The sequence below is a fragment of the Microcaecilia unicolor genome, chromosome 7 (genome assembly GCF_901765095.1).
Source record: "Microcaecilia unicolor chromosome 7, aMicUni1.1, whole genome shotgun sequence".
Lineage (NCBI taxonomy): Eukaryota > Metazoa > Chordata > Amphibia > Gymnophiona > Siphonopidae > Microcaecilia > Microcaecilia unicolor.
The window spans coordinates 252,532,230-252,556,305 of NC_044037.1; the positions used below are offsets into that span (position 1 = coordinate 252,532,230).

The 24,076-nt window shown below is 43.0% G+C and overlaps 1 protein-coding gene across 1 annotated transcript in view; it reads right to left on the minus strand.

The window, feature by feature from the left end:
• Positions 1 to 24,076, minus strand: part of RIF1 (replication timing regulatory factor 1) — a 270,093-nt gene that overhangs the window by 167,144 nt on the left and 78,873 nt on the right. The window contains 5 exon segments of the mRNA XM_030210901.1: positions 3,927 to 4,026; positions 4,853 to 5,002; positions 5,814 to 5,921; positions 7,023 to 7,203; positions 18,120 to 18,193. Coding sequence (XP_030066761.1) covers positions 3,927 to 4,026; positions 4,853 to 5,002; positions 5,814 to 5,921; positions 7,023 to 7,203; positions 18,120 to 18,193 — 613 coding nt within the window.

The window sequence follows — 24,076 nt, forward strand, 5'->3', positions numbered from 1 at the left end:
GAGCTGCCAACAAGCGGAGAGGACCTGTCTCTGCTCAACTCATGAGGGAGGCCGCCTCCACAGCCATTGGAAAGCTGCAGATCATATCTTGCTTGTTGAGATAAGCCACCACCGTTGCACTGTCAAAGAAAACTCGGACTGGGGCCTCGTCAGAAAGGGACTGAAGTAGTGCAAGACTGAAAGAAGAGAAAAGCGACCAGGTGGGAGAACTCCAACTTGTAACCGTCTGTAGGAATATCCAGAACCCACTGATTTGATGTGAGCTTCAAGCGATTTATTGACCACCAAGACTCCTATTCCATCCAGGTGCACTCTGCCAGATGGAACTTGTAATGAGTTCCCCAACCAGGCTTGCTGGTGTCCGATGTCACCACTTCCCATTGTGTTATCACAAGAAGAGCTCCAATGGTCAAATTCCTGGGCAACAATCACCACTGTATACTCTGACAACCAGCTTCCAAGAAAGACGAAGGTTGTACTTCAATTACACCAGAGATCAGAGGCTGAAGATAGATCCTGTAATGGCCGTATATGAGCCCTTGCCCATAGCACCACTTCTATCAGGACCTGGATTTAGTCCCAGACCGAGATAACTAATCTGGTGCACCAGCTTCGACCTCCTACACTCCTTGAGGAAGATCCTCTCCTATGCTGTGTCCAATACAATGCCCAGAAACTCCAGGGTCTGCGATGGAGTTAGTCTTCTCTTTTCAAAGATGATCACCCAACGACTGCAGAAGACTAACAGCACAAATGAGCCAGTCGTCGAGGTGTGGGTGAACTCCAATTCTCTGACGCCACTATCACCACCATAACCTTGGTAAACGCTCTTGATGCTGTGGTGAGACCAAAGGGTAAACCCCTGAACCAGAAGTGACTGCCCAGCACTCTGATGCGTCAGCCATATGGGTATATGCAAGTACACCTCCTTGAGATCAGGGGCAGTGAGCAATTCTCCTGCTTGAACCGAGGCTACGACTACTCTTAGTGTTTCCTTGTGAAAGCAGGACACTTGGAGGCAGCGGTTTAGACCTTTGAGATCTAAGACCAGATGAAATGTGCCTTCCTTTTTTGGGACATAGTAAACATAGTAGATGACAGCAGAAAAAGACCTGCACGGTCCATCCAGTCTGCTCAACAAGACAAAACATATGTGTAAACCTTACCTTGATTTGTACCTGCCTTGTTCAGGGCACAGACCGTACAAGTCTGCACAGCAGTACTTCCCGCCTCCCAACCACCAGTCCCACCTCCCACCACTGGCCCCGGCACAGACCGTACAAGTCTGCCTCCACCATCCTCGCCTCCCAACCACCAACCCCTCTTCCCCCCACCTGCTCCGCCACCCAATTTCGGCTAAGCTTCTGAGGATCCATTCCTTCTGCACAGGATTCCTTTATGCATATCCCACGCATGTTTGAATTCTGTTACCGTTTTCATCTCCACCACCTCCCGCGGGAGGGCATTCCAAGCATCCACCACCCTCTCTGTGAAAAAATACTTCCTGACATCTTTCCTGAGGCTGCCCCCCTTCAACCTCATTTCATGTCCTCTCATTCTACCACCTTCCCATCTCTGGAAAAGATTTGTTTGCGGATTAATACCTTTCAAATATTTGAACGTCTGTATCATATCACCCCTGTTCCTCCTTTCCTCCAGGGTATACATGTCGATGAAGTAGACCGAATATCTGCCTTGTCCCTGTTCTGCCTGGGGAACTGGAACAATGGCCCAGAGTGCCAGTAAGGAATCTACTGTGGCCTGAGCCTCGACTGCCTTGGTTTCCTTTGACAAGGAGACTGCAAGATGAGAGAAGCAACCAAGTGGGAGAACTCACAACTTGCAACCTTCTGTAGGAATATCCAGAACCCACTGGTCTGATGTGATTTTGGCCCACTCCTCCCACTGGAGGAAGAGAAGAATGGGCCAGCATCACATCATTGCAAAGCTCGGAAGACATTACTCTAGCTGAGAGGACTTCTTACCATACTGCTGATGACCAGGCTGGTACCGTCTGCCGTCTCAAAACCAAGATCAAGAGCCCTGTGAAGATACACAATCAGAGGCTTTCAGCTTATCTTCTGGCAACCTCTGTGGCTTAGTTTCCACCAGTTCTTTCACTAAATTACTAATATCTTCTCCAAATAGCCACATGACCCGAAAGCCAGTTTAACTAGACATGACTGACGCTACATCAGCTGCCCAATGCTGCAGCCAGAGTTGCAGATGTGCAGCAACAGCCAAACCCAGAACATGTCATAAATAAGATCCACTGAGTAGGCCAACTCTGTTTCCAGTTAGGCGTTATAGTACTCGTTTTGAGTTGCAGACTGCCGATACCACATCAGGAATGCTCTTGCAACGAACGAGCAGCACACTGTTGTTTGAAGGACCAATGAGGGCAAGCCTTCTAGCTTCCTATCGTACAGATCTTTTGGGGCAATTTCCCCTTCCATTGGCAAGATTTTCTTCTTAGTTACCGCTGTAAGAAAGAAGTCTACCCATTGGTTCCGGAAGAGAAAGATAAATTGCACCTCCTCAGAGCGGAGGCGAGGCATGGCTCTTCCCACTCTCAGCCCCACATCCGGTGAGACCTATTCTGTTGTAATCGTCTTGAATGTCTAGATGCATCGGGAAGTCCTTATAAGGACCTCTAAACCCCCTTATCTTAGAAGAAGATGGTACTCCTGATGCCGAAGCAGAAGGCCCCTCAACAGAAAGCACTGCCAGTGCATCAGAAATAGGAATTCTGAGCCTCTCTTTATGAAGCAACCTCTGTACTTTCGAATCATCCCCCTCATCAGGGGGAAGCTCTCGCTCCTCTAACGGCTCCTTCAATGGTGGCTCCTCTGAACAGACCAAGGCCACATGAGTAGGTAGAAGAAGCAGTGAAAGGTGTGAATGAGATCTTTTAGGAGCTGGAGGGGCAAAAGAACGAGAAATTGAAGCACCTTGAAATAACTGACTGTCCCTGCTTCAGTAAATAGGCCTGGTGTAAGAGCCAAACGGTGGGTCCCACAACAGGAACACCGCTTAACTGCCTCCATAGGACTCACCATTCACCCCAACTGTCACAAGTACACAGCATAAAGTGGTGCCAAGCAGTGAGTCAGGATCACTCATCTGCAGACCTCCAGGTAAGTTCTGAATCAAACTTCAGTCGGACTTAAGCTGCTCCAATCCCCCTAAGCTCACAGTCTCCACAAGTCTTACACAAGATGAGAAAGAGCAGGACTGACACTCTGTCCCACTCTCTCCAGTAAACCTCTTTATTTGCAAACCTGTCTCCTTTTTTTTTTTTTTTGTTAAGGTTGTTGTGCTGGAAAAGGAAAGCTCTATAGGAAACAGGGGAGAGGCGAAGGGAGGGAAGAAGTAAATTTGCAGGGCACCAGAGACAAGGATCTATAGATCTACAGATATAACTGCAGACTCAAGTCACTCTCAAAGCTTAACTGAGGACCAGCTGACCAACTGGACCAGGAGCAAGTCACTCAGAGCCAAAGGCTGAAAAGTGTGTCCATTCACCTGCTGGCGATAAATATTGAAGAGCTTGACTAGATGCTAAGAGAGATATGTCTCAGCTCATTTTCAGTTCTCTACCTCCACCTGCTGCTTGATGGACACAACTACCTCACAGGTTATGGAATAGTGGGAAGCTACATAATGGAATAGTATTTTTGATAGCAATTCTGACATACAGCAGAAACTAAAGTCCAATATACTCTATGGAAAATGTAGTAGGTAACTTCAAAAATTCTCATTTACAACAGGAATGGACAAAATATCAATCTGGATTACAATATTGAGTACTACTCAGATCACAAAAACTGCAGTCTTTAGACCATATGTAAGAAAAGTTATTTGCAACAGTATTGTTCCTAAAATTGGGCAAAACAGTCACGAATAACCAAAAGTTCAAACCTTACCTTTAGTCTTTGGCTGAAACTTGGTACTATATGGTGAGAAGTTGACACACTCAACAACAACGGTAATGCACTGAATGATGTCATCAAGCAATGATAAGCTCTGAGGAAGAAAGTTATACACTGCCGTTACAATATAAAATTCAGGTTACCATTTTGTAGGAGCAAAACCAGCACTATGCAACATTATGTATGTATTCCTATATAACAAAGATCTATGGGAATATAATACATGGCACTATCCTGCATCAATAACCTGACTTTCATATGCAAACCTAAACTTTCCATCTCTAGAGCCTCAACCTTGCATACAGAAAGATTGCTGACAAGATTCTCAGTGTACTAGAATAATAAGGCTATGTTAAATCGAAATTATGGCCAGAACCGCCAAGGACTCTTGGAATTACCCTTACAGCCGGAGAGAAGCTGTGGCTGGCAAAACTTCACATTGTTTATGACACCTTGGCCCTTTGACCCCAGATGAGAAAGAAATCAGGTCTGATACTCTGTCCCACACTCTCCAGTAAACCTTTTTCCTTTTTTTTTTTTTCTTTTTAAAAGGTTGTTGTAATGTAAAAGGAGAACTCCACAGGAAACAGGGAGAAATGTGAAGGGAGGGAAGAAGTAAATTCACGGGGAAACAGAGACAGGGATCTGAAGACCTCCAGATATGACTCTGCAGACTCAAGCCACCAGCAAAGCTCAGCTGGGGACCAAGAACAAATCACTCAGAACCTGAGGATGAAAATTGTGTCCACCCCCTGCTGGAGATAGAAAATACTGAGGAGTTGGTATGGATGTCTCAGCTCAGTTTTTAGGTCTCTATCTCTACCTTCTGGTTGATGGACACAACTATCCCACAGGTTCTGTAATAGCGGAAAGCTTCATAATATAATGTGTATTACTTTTTTTGTATATATGGTACTCACTATTAAGGATTCATCTTCTATTCCATGCAACATCTTTGCACAAAGCTCCTCGCAGCACACGTTCTCCTCTGTTGTTGATACAAGGTCCGAACAGCGAGCGAAGGCCCTATACAATTCTGACCAGGTGCGTAGCAATGACTTCATTGTGGACTTTTGAAAGCAAATATGAATATGCTTTTTATTCAAAATGTAAAAGCTTATATAAGGACGTATTAGTTAAAACCTCTCCCCTATACAAGATAAGCCTAAAGACCTTTTCCTATCTTTGCCTCTGCACTAGTCAAACATGCACAAACTATATAATAGGAATGTTTGAAAGGTTTCTGAGCCTTTCAGAACTAAATGCAAAGACAGCAAGAACTGATACAAGAATAGTTTATTTCCTAAAAGAAAATAGCATGTTAATATTCATTCTGATTTTCATAATTTAAAAAAATGCAAAAGACTGGAGGATGGGATGCATAGATGTCCACTGCAGAGAGTCTATCAGCTAAGACTTTTGCAACCCACCTTAGAAGTACCAAATTAAAAACCTCTATTAATGTCATGGATAAATTCACTGGCAATAAAGTTCTGTACTACAATAAGTACTGCTATTAAAGCAGAACTTTAAAAAAACACTTATTTTAACATTCTCTTAACTGTGAATGCCTAAGTAAAATGTCATAAGTACTCATGCTAGACTGCAAGTTCCATGGAATACTGTCAGCTACTGACCATTCCATTCACTATTATCTACAATCAGTTCCCATATGTTAACCATGATTATTGCAAAACAGTTCCTAATGCAAACATTAAGAGCTTGAGATACAAAAATTCTAATTTAGACATGACAAAGTACAAGCAAAAAAATTATACTGTAGTGATCAAATTGCCTTAACTTCCAGTCTTCCATTCTTTTTCAATACTACTGTCCAGACCCACATTTACATTAATATGTACATGCCATCTTCTCTCTCACCTGTGGAAATCCATGCACTGGGAAAATGTGGATGACAGGTAAAGTCAATGCACTGTGCACAGCACTGAAATTGTGTTCTAAAGCATCCCCTTGATTTACCTCGTTAGTCTAAAACAAACCAAAGGACTTGTTAAAAGGTCATGCAAATTCCTTCAAAACTATTTGCTAATTATGTGCTGAAATTATACAGATTTAAGTGGTACATAAATTAAGACAAAAAAAACCCTCCATTAGGACATCACTCTCCTCTTTGTGGTTGTTTAGATTTAGTCGATTCATGGGTTTCTGCCTATAAACTGAAGCTTAATAAAGAGAAAGTTTTTATGTGTATGTCCACCGTTACGTTCGAGTAATATGATGTTACAAGTTAATTTTCAGATAAAACTGGATGTCTCTTCCAGAATTCTGGGAATCAAGGTGGATAGTTATCTTGGTAAGAGATTCTTTTCTGTTATTAAAGAAATTAAGAATTGTTCAGAAATTTTTGATTTGTCTGCCTTTAGATTGTTGGTTCAGGTTTTGAACTGGACTATTGTAACTATTTAAATTGGTTGCACAAAGTTGCTGAAGTATAAATTGCAAGTACAGAATGCAGCAGCAAGAGTTATTTTTACAGCAAATATGATCATATTACTCCTTTGTTATTCCGTTTGCATTGGTTACTACATTGGAGGCAAGATTTCAATTTAAGGTATCAGTTCTGACCTATCAAGTATTGTATGGATCGCCTCCTGCTTATTTAGGTGTTCATTTTGTTTTTCTAAATAATTTTATTTCTAGATCTAAGAGAAATCAATTTTTACTAAAGTTTCCATCATTTCACCATGTAAAGTTAAAGAGGATTTTTCAATCTACTTTTTCCTATCAGGCTGCACAGTTTTGGAATTCTCTTCCTTCTTTTCTTTTAAGAATTTGTGGTTATCTTCAGTTTACAAAAGCTCTTAAGACATTCTTTAAGAAATTTTAATAATTTGTAGTAATGGTGTATTTTTTGAAAATTACTGTAGAATTTTGTTTAAAATATTGTAATTCCTAAACATTTGTTCAGCTTTTGTCTGCTGTTACACACAGTAAACATTTGGTATTTTGTGGGTCATAAGACTGTAGTAATAATAATTCCTGTTGAGATACTCTGTGGAAATGTTCAAAAATGTAACTTCAGAAACAGACTGCAATATTATAGCAACCAGATTTAAAAATACATTATACCTGGTTAATCCACTCTGTTAAAGGATTGACCACAATACTCCACATTCTCCAGAGATATTCCTTGTTCTCCAGTAGCTTAGCACTCTGGCTGAGGACACCAAGTACAGATTCACTAAAAGTCAGAGGGGAGGTAGGGCCAGACAGTACACACCTTACAAGAGTTTCAAGATTTATAAAAAACCTGAAGAGAAAAGAAATCTTCACTAGAACATGCTAAATAAATGAGCAGACATGCATTTTGGACTTCCCTGATTCAGTTAAAACATTCAGTCAATATTACATAGCACCATCTTAACACTTTGCACAAACACCAGAATCCCTGCAAATCAGCTTTACCAGGGTAGCACACTAGAGCTTCACAAAATAAGCATACAACTGTCAAAATTCAGTCAGCAGCAGTCGGCATTTTTTTAAAAATCGCTGAAGTTTGCCGGCTAAATTAGTCCCAGATATTCAATGCCTGGCCATGTCTGGGCACAGGCACTGAATATCCTGACCTATCTGGGTTCTGCTGACTGCTGGATGTTATGCAGATCCCAGTCGAGTTTCGCAGATCCCAGTCGAGTTTCAGCCAGGAGCTGCATAAGGGGATATCAGGTCTATCTTCTCCCTGCTCCATTCCAATTCTACCTCCCAGACTCCACTATGACAAGTCTCCATCCTTGAACTCAATTCCCTGTCCCAGACCTTCCCCCTCAAATGACCTATACCCCTCCTGGTCCCCCCAATCCTGTCTTAACTTCCAGTGGGCAATCGGGGCAGGAGCAAAGTTCACTCGCTCGTGCCACTGGTGGCTCCAGCTTGAAAATAACAACCATGATCTCTAGTGGTAATCTCAGGTTACTACCACTACGGTCAGCCCTAGAAGCAGTCCCATCCCACAAGACCAGTGTTAGAGATCACAGCTGCCATTCTTAAGCCAAAGCCATCAGGGGCAGAGGCGAGTGGGCTTTACTCCTGCCCTGATGTCCTAATAGACCATCATGGAAGTTAAGATAAGCCTGAGGGTGCCTACTAGATGTCGCCGGGGGGGGGGGGGGGGGGGGGGGGGAGAGAGGCTACACTGCCATGAAGGGGTCCAAGAAGCACAGCAGGTGAGAGATGCAGGCCACTATCTGGAAGCTATGTGGGCAATGACCCATATTCAGTGCTGGCACCCTCATAACTAAGTCACCAGTTAGTGCAGCCTTTTGTGCAGTCCTATTTGGCTACTTAGCTATGCGGACACCAGAACAAAATATTGTGGCACCCACATAATTCCTGGCTCCTCCCCAACTTCGCCCCAATAATACCTCACCTCTGCCTGAATTTGATACTGCTGGTTAAGGGTTGCTGAATATTTGCAGCTGGTCCGCTAAGCACAATTTAAGTGGGCAGGAGGCCTCTCCCCTGCTTGCTTAAATCAGTTTGAATACCTACTCCACAATATACACTAAAGACAGACCTGTTCAGAAGAGCATACCCCATTGACCCAACATAAAAATACCAGTCACTTGTGACACAACATAACCAAAGACTGCAACGGACATTACCTGATTCTTCTTCCCCCTTTCCCTCTCTAAGTTCCCCCCAACTGCTTCCTACCATACATATACCTCATTATACCACAATATCACTTTGTATTCATTCATATTATGTATGTAATCGGCTAACACCGTTAAAGGTTATATGTAAGCCACATTGAGCCTGCAAAAGGTGGAAAAACGTGGGATACAAATAAAAAATAATAATATACAAAAGTGTGTATTAGATTCAAATAATCATATGTGCATACACCTTAAAAAAAAAAAAAAAAAACACTTTTCCTTTTCAATTTCCCTTTCCAACAGGAATTTCCCATTATTTAACTTCTTATAATAACCATAAAAAACGCACACTTACCTGTAGTAGGTTTTCTGAAGACAGCAGGATACAACTGGGTGACCTTTTCCAATGGAATATGCATGGATAAGCCTCTTTGGCTTAGACAAGAAGTTAAAGAAACATTTAAGAGATACTATCAAATGTGTACAATTTCTTACATTACACTGTGGTATAGGGTCTTCTTGGGTCTTTCAAAAAAAGTTTAGTTTGGAGGTAAATCCTCCATAGGAAGTGGGTACATATGTAAGGACCTGTATCCTGCTGTTGACAGAGAACACCTGCTGTAGTTAAGTAATTTGACCTCCAAAGGCAAGCAAGATATCAAGTTCTCACAATTGATGCCACTTGCACTGTTACTAATTTTTTGGCTCCTTTAGTTCTAAGGAAAGTGATTAACAGAGCACATTCCTTGGTTTATCTCAGAATTAGGAGACTTGAAAATTTTATCAGAAGTTGGAGCGTGCTTGGAGACACTCAAAAGATATTTTAAAAAGTTGCCTGAAAAGTTACTATGAAAAAATTGCTTATTTTGGCAAGGTTCAAACTAATCAAAAAGGCTGTTCAGATTTGTCAATCAGTTGGTGTCTCCTAAAAATTTACTTTCAGTTAATGCTTTATCACATTCCTCTGCCAATGATTTGGACGTTTATTTTTTCAGATAAAATAGAAAACATTAAACGTATCTCCAAATGTAGATTTTGTTCTCTCTCACTTTACAAGACCTTCCAGCAAGATATTCCTGCAGATTGGCTATGGAATGTTTTTTCACAAGTTAAACCTGAACAGATTCCACCATTATTGAATAAGTTAACATCTTGTCTGCTGGATAGTTGTCCTGCCTATTTGATGTCCAATCCACCTCCCTCTTATCTCATGACTTACAATTTTAATAAATAAGTTTTCACACTAGGCATTTATCCATCAAATTTAGGTATTATTTTAACATCAGCCTTAAGGCAGGCCTAGATTCTACTCAACCTTAAATTTTTCGTCCTGTTGCTAGTATTCCTTTAATATCTTGATGGATACCTTAGTTGTTAAACAACTTATGGAATATACATAGGATTACAACTATATGGCTTTAGATCTGCACACAGTACAGAATCGCTTCTGTTGTCGTTAGTGACCGATGTTGAGAATTCTTTGTCTAAGGGTATGAATGAAATTCTCCTTCAATTTGATTCAACAATTGCATTTGATAGTGTTGTTCACGAGATCCTGATTTTTAAATTAAGTTCTCTCGGCATAGCAGCAACGGTTCTAATATGACTTGAGTTTTTGATCAACAGGTATTACCAAGTGAAAAATGGGCAACTCCTTATCGTTTACTTGGAATCCTTCATGTGGGGTTCCCTATTCTCTGCAATTTTGTTTCATATTTACATATGTACTCTTTTGGTGAGAGTTTACAAAATTTAGAGATTTTTCACTATTCATACGCAGATATGTTTATACCTTTTCTATTTAATACCTTGTGCGATAGAACTCTAAATTAACTGAATGCATTGAGACTAGGGCTGTTAATCGAGCAAAAGTTGTAATCGCACAATTGATCTCGATTACATTTTTTAATCGCACGCTTAATTGCATGGTGTAAAATAAATGTAGCATCTACACAGTTTACATTTTTATTGCTCCTAAACATTCAACCAATAACTTTGACTCCCGTTTCCTTAACACAATTTCTTCAAGCATGTGAAAGGCAATTCTATAAGCTTGTGCATACAGAGACGTGCATCAATTAAGCAGCAAAAGTGGCTGCACTGAATATTTGCTTTTTGGATTTAGCTGGCATCTTTCTCAGTAGTAGCAGTAAGTGAGCTACACTCAGGTATAATAGATATTTCCCTGTCTCCAGGTGAATTAGAATCAAATTTTGTTTGTTTTTGTCACTAATAATTTGTATTGGGATACCATTGGGAACAATGAACACCACAACCAATGAAACATAAGAGCCATACTGGGTCAGACCAATGATCCATCTAACCCAGTATCCTGTTTCCAACAGTGGCCAAGCTAGGTTACAAGTACCAGACAGAAACCCAAATCGTGGCAACATTCCTTGCTACCAATCCCCGGACAAGCAGTTGCTTCCCCACGTCTGTCAGCAGACTATGGACTTTTCCACCAGCATATGTGCCAGCATACCACACACATTACACTTCACACATTCAGAATTTAATTTTGTACTTGTGGCAATGGAAGTTTAAGTGACTTGCCCAAGATCGCAGGGACCAGAGGCAAGATTTGAACCTGGCTTAGCTGGTTGTCAGCCTGGTACTATAACCACCAGTCTACTCCTCCACAAAGCTGCAGAACTTCCTAGAGGTTTGGGGCCAGGTGAGACGCAGTGTGCTTTCACTGCAGTGGTCAAGGCCGAGGGCCATGACGAGCAGGGAGAAGGAGCACGCAGAGGAGATGGGGCTGCCAGAGTGGGGCACCTAATTTGAGACACCAAGTTATAGAATTGCCGCCACAGACTACACAAATGAATTAGCCATTAAGCCAGTTATTTAGACAAAGCAGTTGATAGGCACTCTCAGGGAGCAGAGATTATCTATGTTTGTCAATAATAAATCCTGCTTTGGAGAATAAAAGTTCACATGGAACTGTGGCTGCTGGAGTACAAAGAACACGTCTTGCCAATTTTGAGAGAGCTAGGTACTCTGTGCAGTGTCTTCTCCATTAGTCTAAAACGTAAACTTCTCCAGTTGAAGTGTGCTCTGCTTTATAAAGTTCCAAGTCGACTACAGGTTGTTCTTTATCTTCATCATCAGAGCTAGGTGGCAGATTGAATTTCATTGTCTTCTGTGATTGTTTCTTGGGAGATAGAAGTAAAGGTCTATGGCTTGAAGTTTCCACAGCAAGCAACTGTTTAATGGAAACCCATGTGTATCTTCACGTTCGGTATGAGTAAGAAGTATCAACTTCTTGAACTGTACATCCAAAGCACATGCTATGGACAAAAACTAGCATTGAAACTCTGCTTGTGCCTGCTAAGCTCTGTACAAAATGTCTCAAAGTGAATTATGTATGCAGGATCATCATCAGATATGGTAAACTCGTGTATCAAATGGCAAATTTGCACAGGATACATATTTCTCACCACCAAGGTGTTCTGTGGCAAATTTGTATGGTTCAAGCACTTTACAAAGTTTTTCAATCTTCTCCCACTCTGCCTTTGTTAGGAGTGTAGGTTTGTTTTTATGCTCTGCCAAAGTCGACATTACTAGCTTCTTGTGTTTCAGAGGCCGTTCCAGCACATCAAAGGTACTGTTCCATCTTGTTGGCACATCTTGGATCAGCTGCTCTTCAGGCAATTCTTTTAATCGCTGTTGTTTATAAAGCTCTGTTGGCAGAACTGTGTTTGAAGCGACATACTATCTTTAGACATTTACAAAGAGCCACATCAATTCCAGCCTCTTGTACAGCAGCATTTACACAGAGCTGCAGTACGTGCGCCATACAAGGAATGTGCTCATACAGAAGAGAAGCTGCTTTAACCATATTTCTAGCATTATCAGGCCCAAAAGTGGAAACTGTATCCAGAAGATGCAATTCATCAAAAACATATTTGACATGGTCAGCCACATGTTCAGCTGTGTGTCTTTCATTAAAATTAAAAATTCCAAGAGCCATCAACTGAAGACACCAGTTTTCATCAATGAAATGCACAGTTGTTCCAAGATAGCTCTCATTCCCAACAGAAGTCCAATAATCTGCTGTTATAGATACATACCCAGCTTTTGAAAAATGCATCATTTTTTCCTGCTTTTTATGGTCATAAAGTTCAGATAACTTTCACCTAATAGTAGCTCGTGAAGGCAACACGTAGGTAGAGTCAGAAGTGGCTACCTGGAGAAGTCTCTGCAGCCCTGAATCTGTTGAAACATTAACTGGTCTGCAGTCCATTGCATCCATTTTATCAAAGCATTGGTCATTGCATCAGCTTTCACATTACTTACAACAGTTGATTTTCTGAAGAAGTTTTCAATTTTCCGGTTATGAGATGAATCTGAAGTTCCAGAAACTGAAGCTTTTGATAAACGAACAAAAGAATGTTAGCTTTTAAGGTGGGACGTCAGCATAGTGAGGCTTCTATGGTATTTGAAATCCTTACCACAATATTTAAAAACAGTTGTCTTGCCCTTGAAACAAAAGTCATCGTTTAGCAAAACTTTATCATTGTCTGTTGCCATTTTCTCTTTTCACAGATGTGAAGGGGGGAGTCCCAGCTTTCAGTGGGGTCGGCAGCACCGGCAGCTCTGAGTGGAGTTGGGGTGCTAATTGTGCAGCCCTACCAAAATAATATATATTTTTTTTTTAGTACCTTTGCTGATTTTATCATTTTCCCTTCCCCTCCTCTTCTCTCCATTCCATGGACACCAGGTCCTCCCTTCCCATGAACTAAGCCCAGATTTAATGTGTCAGTAATTAGAGCTTTTTAAATATATATTAGGGCTGCACATCAATTAAAAGTTTCATTCGTACGATTGTGCACAAAAAAAAAAATTTTAATCACACAATTATCACGTGATACAAATGGGCACCATCTCCCTGCCTCCCCTCCCCCTCCCTGGGCACCATCTCCTCCTTTCCCTTCCCCTCCACGGGCACAATCCCCATCCCCTCCATGGGCACAATCTCATTCCCTCTCTTACCCTCCCCTCCATGGGCACCAAATCATCCCCTCCCTTACTCTCCCCTCCATGGGCACCATCTCCTCCCTTCCCTCCTTTCATGATCACCATTGTTTCCCTTCTCTTTGCTCCCCTCTCCTATTTCCAGCATCCTTCACTGCCACCCCCCCCCCCCCCCCCCCCCAGTTCACATCTCTCTGTCTTTTCTGCTTCCTCTTTCTCCCATGTCCCATGCTGTGGTCCACATCTTTCCCAGTCTTTTCTTTTTTCTGCTTCCTCTTTCTCCCATGCCCCCTGCACCATCCCTGCCGTGGTCCGCATCTTTCTCTTTCTCCCATGTACCCACTTCCCACCGTGGTCTGCATATTTCTCTTTTTTCTACTTCCTCTTTCTTCCGTGCCCCTTGCCCTGCCATGGTCCACATATTTCTGTCTTTTTTCTGCTTCCTTTTTCTTCCATGCCCCCTGCCCCCACCGTGGTCGCATTCTGTCTTTGGACCTCTTCTTACCTCTCCCAGCACAGACTCCAGCGGGCCCCCTCTCCTCTGCAGTTCCTTTTCCCTGTTCCTCACTGCTGCAGGCTGCACTGAAAACAGTGCTGCTTCTCACCTGGCCCGAAGCGTCTCTCTGTAACAGGAAGATCTGAAGTGGAACTTCCTGTTACAGAGAGACGCTGCGGGCAGGGTGAGAAGCAGCAATGTTTTCACTGCAGCGCTGAGGAACAGGGAGAAGGAGCAATAGAGAAGGGGGCTGCTGAGTGCTGTGCTAGGAGAGGTTAGAAGAGGTGCCAGCTAGTGGTGGAGGGATGACAGCATTAACTCAGTAAAAATTTTAAAGCGAGTTATTAATTTAACATGTTAATCATGTTATTAATGCATTAAATGGATAGCCTAATTGAAACTGTTGAAAAATGGTTAAATTCTCATGGTCTGAAATTAAATAAAGTTAAGACCCTAACAGATTGATTCCTCAGATTGTTACCCTTTCTATGGGTCTATCTTTAAAGGTGGATAAATCAACTACAGTTCTTGGTTTCCAGCCTTACTCTAGAACCTCAGGTTAATAAATTTATCTAGACAATATTTTTAAGGTTAAAACAACTTCATACTATTAAATCTTTTTTTTCAGATTATACTGTATTAATGCAGGTTTTAATTACTAGATTACTGTAATAGCAGGCTTTAATTACTAGATTACTGTAATGGTCTATACTGTGATACTTCTAATAAACTGGTTAAGAAACTTCAGGCACTGCAAAATGTTTCAGCACTTATGATCTTTAAGTGTCAAAATAGTGCCACCCCCTTGTTGATTCAATTGCACTGGTTTCCCATACAAGCTCACATTTATTTTAAAATGGATTGTATTTTCAAATTGTTTTGAAAGAGTTGGATCAGAATATGATTCAATCATTCTGTTTTCGGGAAAATGTTAAACTTTATGGTCTTTCTCTGTTTCATCTGTTATTTTCCTTCACCAAAAGGTATATATTATTCCAGAATCTTTAAAAAGCCTTTGGCTTTCATGTTGTTCAGTGTTGTCTTACAAGAAGTCTTAGAAATTTGAAATTATATCCTCTTTTCTGACGCTTCCTTAAAACTCTTTATTTGAAAAACTTTTATGTTAAGTGATATTTATTGTTTCAGCCAGTTAATTTGCTGGTCTCTTTGCAGTACACTACTACTATGTAATCCACTTTGGACCTGGTGGGATTCAGCAGAACAAACACCAGATTAGATTAGTACTTCCTAGGCGTGCTTACAATAGGAAAAAAAAAAAGGAAAATATGTAAGTGCTGCCAGTGATCAGAGGTTTATGTAAAACCTTAGCCTCTCTCCTACTGGGAAGGCAGTCCAGCAACAATACTGGAATCCTGGTTGTCCTCATAGAGGCAGTCAAAACCCTGTCCTGGAGTTTGCTGTAAAGCAGATGTGGCCTTGGGCACCCTGTTGTGTCTCTCTTCAACAAAGAGGATACCTATGCTTTGAGCATAGTACTTTTTCCTTCTCCACTCCCCCCCCCCCCCCCCCCCCCCCCCCCCACCACCATTTGCATACTTTCAGAAAAGAAAACAGGCTAGATCAGAATTGGAATGAAGTTCGTGTCTCACTGTGCTCTTTAATGAGCTGCTCTCCAAAGAAATTCTTCCATGGCAAGGCACATCAGTGAGGCTTGTTTGCACATCCTAATGAATGTCTTGAGGCCCACAACCATGAGTCTGCAAACAAAGAACATAAGACTTGCCACACTGGGTTAGATCAAAGAGCTATCAAGCCCAGCATCCCAGTCCAACAATAGCCAATTCAAGTTATGGCAGAATTCCAAATAGTGGTTAGATTCCATACTGCTGACCTGCAGGAATAAGCAGTGGATATCCCCAAATCTACTCTAATACCTCCAGGAACTTGTTAAAACTGCTTTTTATCTCATCCTCTAGCAATGAACTCCAGATCTTAATTATGTGTTGAATGAAAAAAAAAAAGTTTTCCAATTTGTTTTAAATGTACTACTAAATAAATCCTTAGCATATTCTCTACTCTTTGTACCTTTTGAAACACCTACCTCGCATTCACCTGTTCCACGCCACTTACAGTTTTATAGACCTCTCATCTCCACTCAACCATCTTCTCCAAGCTCAAGAGCCCTAGCCTCTTTAGCCTTTCCCAAAGGGGGAGTCATTCCACTCTCTAACGGGGAACGGTGAGATCTGAGTATATGGCAATGAATCCCTCTTTTTCAGAGAACTTTGCATGCTCAAATTCAGAATCTCAGCAACTCGCTGTTTCAGATGCAGAAAAATATTCCAATAAAGAGGCCTGGATCTGAGACTCAGAAAAAAATTCCAATAAGGGGGCCCAAGTCTGAGTCTAGCTTGACCTCAATATCTTAGTGGGTACATCCTTGAACAAGGATGTCTAGGCACTGGTATATGCCTTTGTGAGGGGAAGCTTCCTCCCCTATGCATTTGAGATGGATATCAGTGCATCCGATATTGACTTGGATACACGTCGAGACCCTGATATAGATGAATCACCTCCACAGAGAAAGGGGATTTTGATGAAAATCTGAAGAACTCTAATGTTTCAATGCTGACATCACAACAAAGGCATTGCAACTAGCAAAGATTTAGCACTAGCTGAGGCCAATTCCTCCCGCACCACCCAAGCTCATCAGTGACCTGATCTTGGGTCCTTGGGGGCTGGTGTCATTCTTCCAATGTCAAGGAAGGTAAGTGGGCTAGTCAGGGGGCTCCATGAGTGTATGGTGGCCACCAGAGCCTCAGCGCTCAATATCATACTTTGATGGTGCTCAGTGCCAATGCTTCAGAGTCTCTACTGAACGCAAGATATTGAGTGCCTTTGGTGCTAATGAAAAGGAGGACAAATCTTTCTTCATTGTACAGGATGTTAAGGATGATCAAGGCATTTGATGTGGAAACATCCTTGTGTATGGTGCAGCTCCTCGGCTCTTCAAAACAGACACTAATTGGCCAAACTTGGAAGCACCAAAGCGTTCTTCATGGCTCTGAACCCCTATCATCTGTAAGCACATACAGCATAAAGGAAATTCATGATCACATCCAAGGCACTACAACCACCAAATATGGGCACCCACACCAGGTATGTTCTTGGTACACCACCTGCAATTTTTTTTTATTTTTTTTAATGATGCTGTGGGCCATATTTTGGAACACATTGCCAAAAAAGACAGCCACTGAGAAAATCAATCCAATCTCAAGGAAGTAAAGTGGGCCAAGTCAGGGGGCTCCATGAGTGTATGTGGCCAACAGTGCCTCAGCGCTCAATATCATACTTTGATGGTGCTCAGTGCCAATGCTTCAGGGTCTCTACTGAATGCAAGATATTGAGTGCCTTTGGTGCTAATGAAGAGGAGGACAAGTCTTTTCTCGTTGTGCAGCACTCAGCCAATCAATGCTTGATGTTGAGGGTGAACAAGGCATTTGATGTGGAACCATCCCTGTATATGGTGCAGCTCCCCGGCTCTTAAAAACAGACACTGATTGGCCAAACTTGGAATCGCCAAAGACTTCTTCCCACTGCTCTTCGTGGCTCTGAACCCCTATCATCTGTAATCATCATATACAGAATAAAGGAGATTCATGATTACACCCAAGGCACTACAACCACCAACTATTGGGCATTCACACCAGATATGTTCTTGGTACACCACCTGCATGCTGTAAGCCTTATTTTGGGACATATTGCCAAAAAAGACAGCCACTGAGAAAATCAAAGGACTAATGGGATCTCATGCCCCCTAAAAAAGGGGGGGAAGGGAGGGTGAAAAAAGCAAACAATAAAAAACCTAATTAAGGATAATAAGCATAAAAAGGGCCCCCATAGAAGTCCCGCACAAGAATGTGAAACATACAATCACAAGCATGTGGTGGTGCCTCAAATGCTTTCAGAACTTTTTTTCTAAACTGAAGAGGCTTATCTGCAAAGGCTTTGTGAGATGGCATCACCCAGCTCTGAGGTCTTGATATCTTGTTTATCTTCAGAGAATCAATTGTCCCACAGCTACACAAATTTTATGGCAAACATAACCTTTAAAACAATTTCCATGAGACCTACCGCTCTTCCTTTACACAATGCTCCAAGAGAGTGTCGTGGAAAAACAGCTGAACCAAAAATAAAGCTGGAGTTCCCTAAATGAAAGAATAAATATTTAGCTAACTTTAAAATGATAACATATCAAGACAACTAATCTCATTCCAGAGACAATAATACTACTATGTTTCACCTAGGAAATAATCTGTGAAACCCACAATTCAAATGATATATTTTAAGGCAAAGATTCCCAACATTATGCTCAGTCCTTGAGGGCTGTAACCCAGTTGGATTTTCACATTTCTGCAATGTAAACTCAATACATATTTGCACGCACTACTTTCATTTTATGCCAATAGATCTCATCCATATTCATTGTTGAAATTCTGAAAATACAATAGGTTTGAAGCCCTTGAGGACTAAAGTTTTGGAACCACTGCTTTTAAGGCTTAATTACCCAAATTGAGAAGATAATCCACTTTTCATAAAATTCAAAATCATGCATTTGGCTCTGTTATCAAATTTTTCATTCCAGAAGTACTACACATATAAAAATCTAGATTCAAATGTTCTTAGCCCCACTACATGCAATTAAGAGTCACTTTCTGAGGAAGCAGTCAAGTGCTATGCCCAAAATAGAACTCAAGATCTCCTGATGTGAGGTTATGTATTAAGAACTATTAAAACCATCAACACAAGAGAAAATGACACCACTGTGCATGAATATGGCACTGTGGCAGAAATCGTGTCACTAACTAATATTATAAGATTGCAGACCCTTTACAAAGCCTTTGTGTTAAACGCACTGATTTAGAACTGTGTGAGCAGTTGCAATTGAAAACAAGAAAAAAAAAACAAACACACAACAATGGATCTCCATGAGTTCACTTTTTTGGAATCAGGTCCAGCAATGAGTGATGGGAAAAACAGCAGTGGTGCAGGAAACCCTGGACAATGAGAGTGTAGAAAGCAACAGGTAGGTGACAGCAGACCCCCTGGAGCACTGGAGGATTTCCAGAAATTATAAAAAGGTTGGCTGCAGGTAATAAAACAAGACATTACCAAATTGAAAGGTGAATTGAAGAATATCATCTCAAAACCGTATGCAGATACGGTGTACGCTGGAAAGCCAAGTAGAATCAACTGAAGCATGTTAATCTCAAAGCTATATTCTCCACAATCCATGGTAAAGCCTAAACACCTTTTAGCTTCAGAAAAAGGCTCGAGAGTAACCCTGGAATGTTATAGGTGGTTGGAAGTACATCTCAGTATTGAAGGGATTACATCTGTCAATCTGATAAAGATACTATCTTGTATCCATATTCTGTCAACTAGGTACATAAAGTCTACAATTCTGTTAGTAAGAAATGCAAGGGAATGTATCTGGAGAGTATGTGTTTGCAAGTTTGGTGGGAATGTCCTAAGACTGTTTATTACTAGGAGAAGAATGTCTGAAGACGTAACAGAGCAGCACTCCTTCCTGTGTCAGAATTTCCTTGTTAATGGATTTGTCAAGGGACAATGCAGCAGCTAGTAAATTCCAAATCAACAATCTACAAGAATGGGACTAGGGTTTCATATAGGAGAGAGCTGACCCACCTTCGGAGGAAGTTTCCTTCAGAGGGTTGGCAATGTGCATATGTTTGCCAGGCTACATCTCCCAGATTTTTCTCACTTCCTAACATAACTAGGAAGTGCTCCCCTCCCCATCCCAATCTGTTCTCTGCATAGTTTTGAAAAAGGATCCTGTATATAACAATATTTCATGTAGAACTCTCTGCATTTTATGTTATCTTGTACCCCCATCTGCTTCTCTCTAAGAGATGGGGTACAAGATATCATAAAATGTATTATACACCAGAGAAACTGAACAGGTTTTATCCAGGAGGTGGGATTAAGCTGCTGGAGAGGGAGATGACAAGTGGGTATCTTCTTTCATATTTGGTAGGCATGCCCATGAGTGTAGATATTTTGAAAAGGATAGAAGAGTTGATCAAAGATGTAACGTGGGCGTGCCAGCAGGAAGAACCCAAAAGCTTTTTGCTAAACCTTCTACCCAATAGGTCCCAGGGAGAAATCTGATTGGCATAATACTTGTGGTTGCCAAACATAAAATCACCTGTTATCGGGGGGGGGGGGATTTACAAGTGGAAATGTGGGAGCGGTTAACAAGTTTGAAGACATTTATGAAATGTGCGAGGTATCGGCATTCAGGAAATACAAGCTACACCAGTTCTGGCAAATGGGTGAGTCTTTTGAAGTATGGCTAGCTAGGAATTATAGTTTAAAGCAGAATGTCTTAATTAGTGAAAGATGTAAGGAAGGAGCTTACATTCTTGAATTTAAGTGCTCCCATTGTGGAGATGGGACATATAAAGAGGAATAAAGTGAAGATACTTACCTGTAGCAGGTATTCTCCGAGGACAGCAGGCTGATTATTCTCACAAGTGGGTCGATGATCTGAGTCGGCCCGGGAACCAGCATTATCCATAGCAAAAAATTTGCTAGAGCCTTCTGAAGCATGTCGCGCATCCAACTGCGCATGCGCACAGTGCCTTCCCGCCTGCCGCGCAACCGCGTTCCTCAGTTCAGTGAAAAGCAAAAAAGCGAGAATAGGAGAAAACTCCAAGGGGAGGTGGGTGGGTTTGTGAGAATAATCAGCCTACTGTCCTTGGAGAATACCTGCTAAAGGTAAGTATCTTCGCTTTCTCCGAGGACAAGCAGGCTGTAGTATTCTCACAAGTGGGGTATCCCTAGCATCCAGGCTCACCCAAAACAATAAACATTGGTCAATTGGGCCTCGCAATGGCGAAGACATAACAAATTAACCTAAAACTATATACAAACTAGCTGAGAGTGCAGCCTGGAACAGAATAAAGTGGGCCTAGGAGGGTGGAGTTGGATTCTAAATCCCGAATTCTGCAACACTGATTGCCCAAACTGACCGTCGCGTCGGGTATCCTGCCCAGTAACGAGATGTGAATGTGTGGACTGAAGACCACATCGCAGCTTTGCAAATCTCTTCAATGGAGGCTGATTAAGTGAGCCACCGCTGCAGCCATGGCTCTGACATTGTGAGCTGTGACATGACCCTCTAGAGTCAGCCCAGCTTGGGCATAAGCGAAGGAAATGCAATCTGCTAGCCAACTGGAAATGATGCGTTTACCGATGGCTACTCCCCTCCTGTTGGGATCAAAAGAAACAAGAACTGAGGAGGACTGTCTGAAGGGCTTCGTCCGCTACATGTAAAAGGCCAACGCTCTCTTGCAGTCCAAGGTGTGCAAGCTGCTTTTGCCAGGGCATTAGGATGGGGAAAAAATGTTGGCAAGACAATCGACTGGTTCAGATGGAACGACGACACCACCTTTGGCAGGAACTTAGGGTGTGTGCGGAGGACTATGTTGTGATGAAACTTAGTATAAGGTGCATCCACTACTAAGGCCTGAAGCTCACTGACCATATGAGCCGAAGTGACAGCCACCAAGAAAACAACCTTCCAGGTCAAGTACTTCAGGTAGCAGAAATTCAGTGGCTCAAAAAGGAGCTATCAGCTGGGTGAGAATGACGAGATCCCATGACACTGGCGGAGGTTTGACAGGGAGCTTTGACAAAAGCAAACCTCTCATGAAGCGAACAACTTCTCTCCAGAAATAGGCTTACCTTCTACACACTGATAAGCACTGATTGCACTGAGGTGAACCCTTACGGAGTTGGTCTTGAGACCTGACTCTGATAAGTGTAACCGGTTTTCAAGCAGGGACTGTGTAGGACAAGAAAGGGGATCTATGGCCTTGCTGTCACACCAGACGGCAAACCTCCTCCATTTAAAAGAGTAACACCTCTTAGTGGAATCTTTCCTGGAAGCCAGCAAGACCCGGGAGACACCCTCCAAAAGACCCAAGGAAGCCAATTCTAGGCTCTCAACATCCAGGCAATGAAAGCCAGAGACTGGAATATAGAAGCGACCCCTTAGGTCTAGAATGGGACGCATCCCCCCCCCCCCCCCCCCTTTTCTTTTAAACAAGGAAGTACCTGGAATAGAATCCCAGCCCTTCTTCCCCTGTGGAACGGGTTCGACCACATGGGCCTTTAGAAGGGCAGAGAGTTCCTCTGCAAGTACCTGTTTGTGCTGAGAGCTGAAAGAATGAGCTCTCTGTGGGCAATTTGGAGGTTTGGAAACCAGATTGAGGGTGTACCCTAACCGGACTAGTTGAAGAACTCACCGGTCGGATGTTATGAGAGACCACCTTTGGTGAGAAAACATTAACCTCCCCCCAACCAGCAAGTTGTCTGGCACGGATACTTATTGCGGCTATGCTCTCCTGGATCCAGTCAAAAGCTCGTCCCTTGCTTTTGCTGGGGAGCAGCAGGGGCCTTGGGCGCACGAAGTTGACGGGAACGAGCACGCTGGGGATGAGTCTGAGTAGGCTGGTGAGACGCCGGAGTGTACCTATGCCTAGAATAGAAATAGGGAGCACTCTGTGACCCACCAAAATACCTCCTAGTTGAGGAGGTGGAAGCAGAAGGCGCTCGGCGGGAGAGAGAAGCCATAGTACCTGTATGCTTCTTGATCTGGTCAACTAGATCTTCTCTCTGAAAAGATTAACCCCCCAGCAAGGAACATCCGCAATCCTCTGCTGGACCGAATGGTCCAGGTCAGAAACACATAGCCATTAGAGTCTGCGCGTTGTTATACCCTGAGCAGAGATCCTGGATGCTACATCAAAAGCGTCGTATGCGCCCCTGTCCAAGAATTTATGACCCGCCTTCTTGCTGCTTGACCAGCTGGCAAAAAGGTTCCGCCTTCTCCAGAGGGAGGGCATCGACCAAACTAGACAGCTGCCGCACCGAGTTCTGCAAGTGGATGCTCGTAAAGAGCTAGTATGACTGCATACGGGCAATAAGAATGGCGGCCTGATACATTTTCCTCCCAAAAGAATCCAAGGTTCTAGCTTCTCTGCCTGGGGGCACCAAAGCATAGTCCCTAGAACTCATGGCTCTCTTGAGGGCAGAGTCCACCACCATGGAGTTGTGGGGTAACTGAGACCTCATCAACCCAGGCTCCCTGTGGATCCGATATTGAGAATCTGTCTTTTGGGGGATTATGGGGACAGAGGGGACGCCCAGTTTCGCATAAGGACATCCTTCAGTACCTTATGCAAAGGAGCTGTCCCTGCCTCTCTAGATGGAGAGGTGTAGTCCAGGACCTTGAGCATCTCAGCCCTGGGCTCATCCTCCGCTTCTACAGGGAATGGAATGGCCTGAGCCATTTCCTGTACAAAAGATGAAAAGGAGAGGCTCTCAGGTGGGGGCAGTCTCCTTTCAGGTGGAGGGGAAGGTTCAGAGAGAATCCCAAAGAACTCATCTGAGGAGACGTACCTAGGATCTTCCTCTCACTCCCACGAGCATTCTTCCTCGATGTCGGAGATCACTTCCCTCAGTGACTTCCAAGTCCGAACCCGCCTCAATGTCAAAGACCCATGGTCTTGAGGGCAATGTTGAGGGGCCGACTCCCGCATGGACTGCGGCGAAGCTTCCTCCATTGACGTTGATGGGGAACCAGCCTGGGTAGCAGCCGACACCGAAGCTGCAAGCAGCACCGAAGTCGGAGACCTCACCACAAGTGAAGGGCCAGACAGTTGCCGCACAAGCACCTCCGACGCCGATACAGTGCAACGCAGCAGTCCTTCCAGAGCAAGGCCCCGATCCGCTCATTGAGAGCCGCCATTGGTAAAGGCTGTGGGGCCGGTGGAACAGCCAAATGCAGAAATGCCTGGGGCACCGGAGCAGTAACTTGACTGCTGGGAGACAAACACGTCAGCACCTCCTGAATGGAGGGGGAGCAGTCCTCCCGGCGTCAACTCTTCTCGGGTGCTGAATCCATGCGTCTATGGAGAACGGTGGCGGTGCTTCTTAGCTTTCGCTCAATACACCTTACCGAGGCTCCTTGGTGCCGAGGACATCAAATCCCCACGTCACCT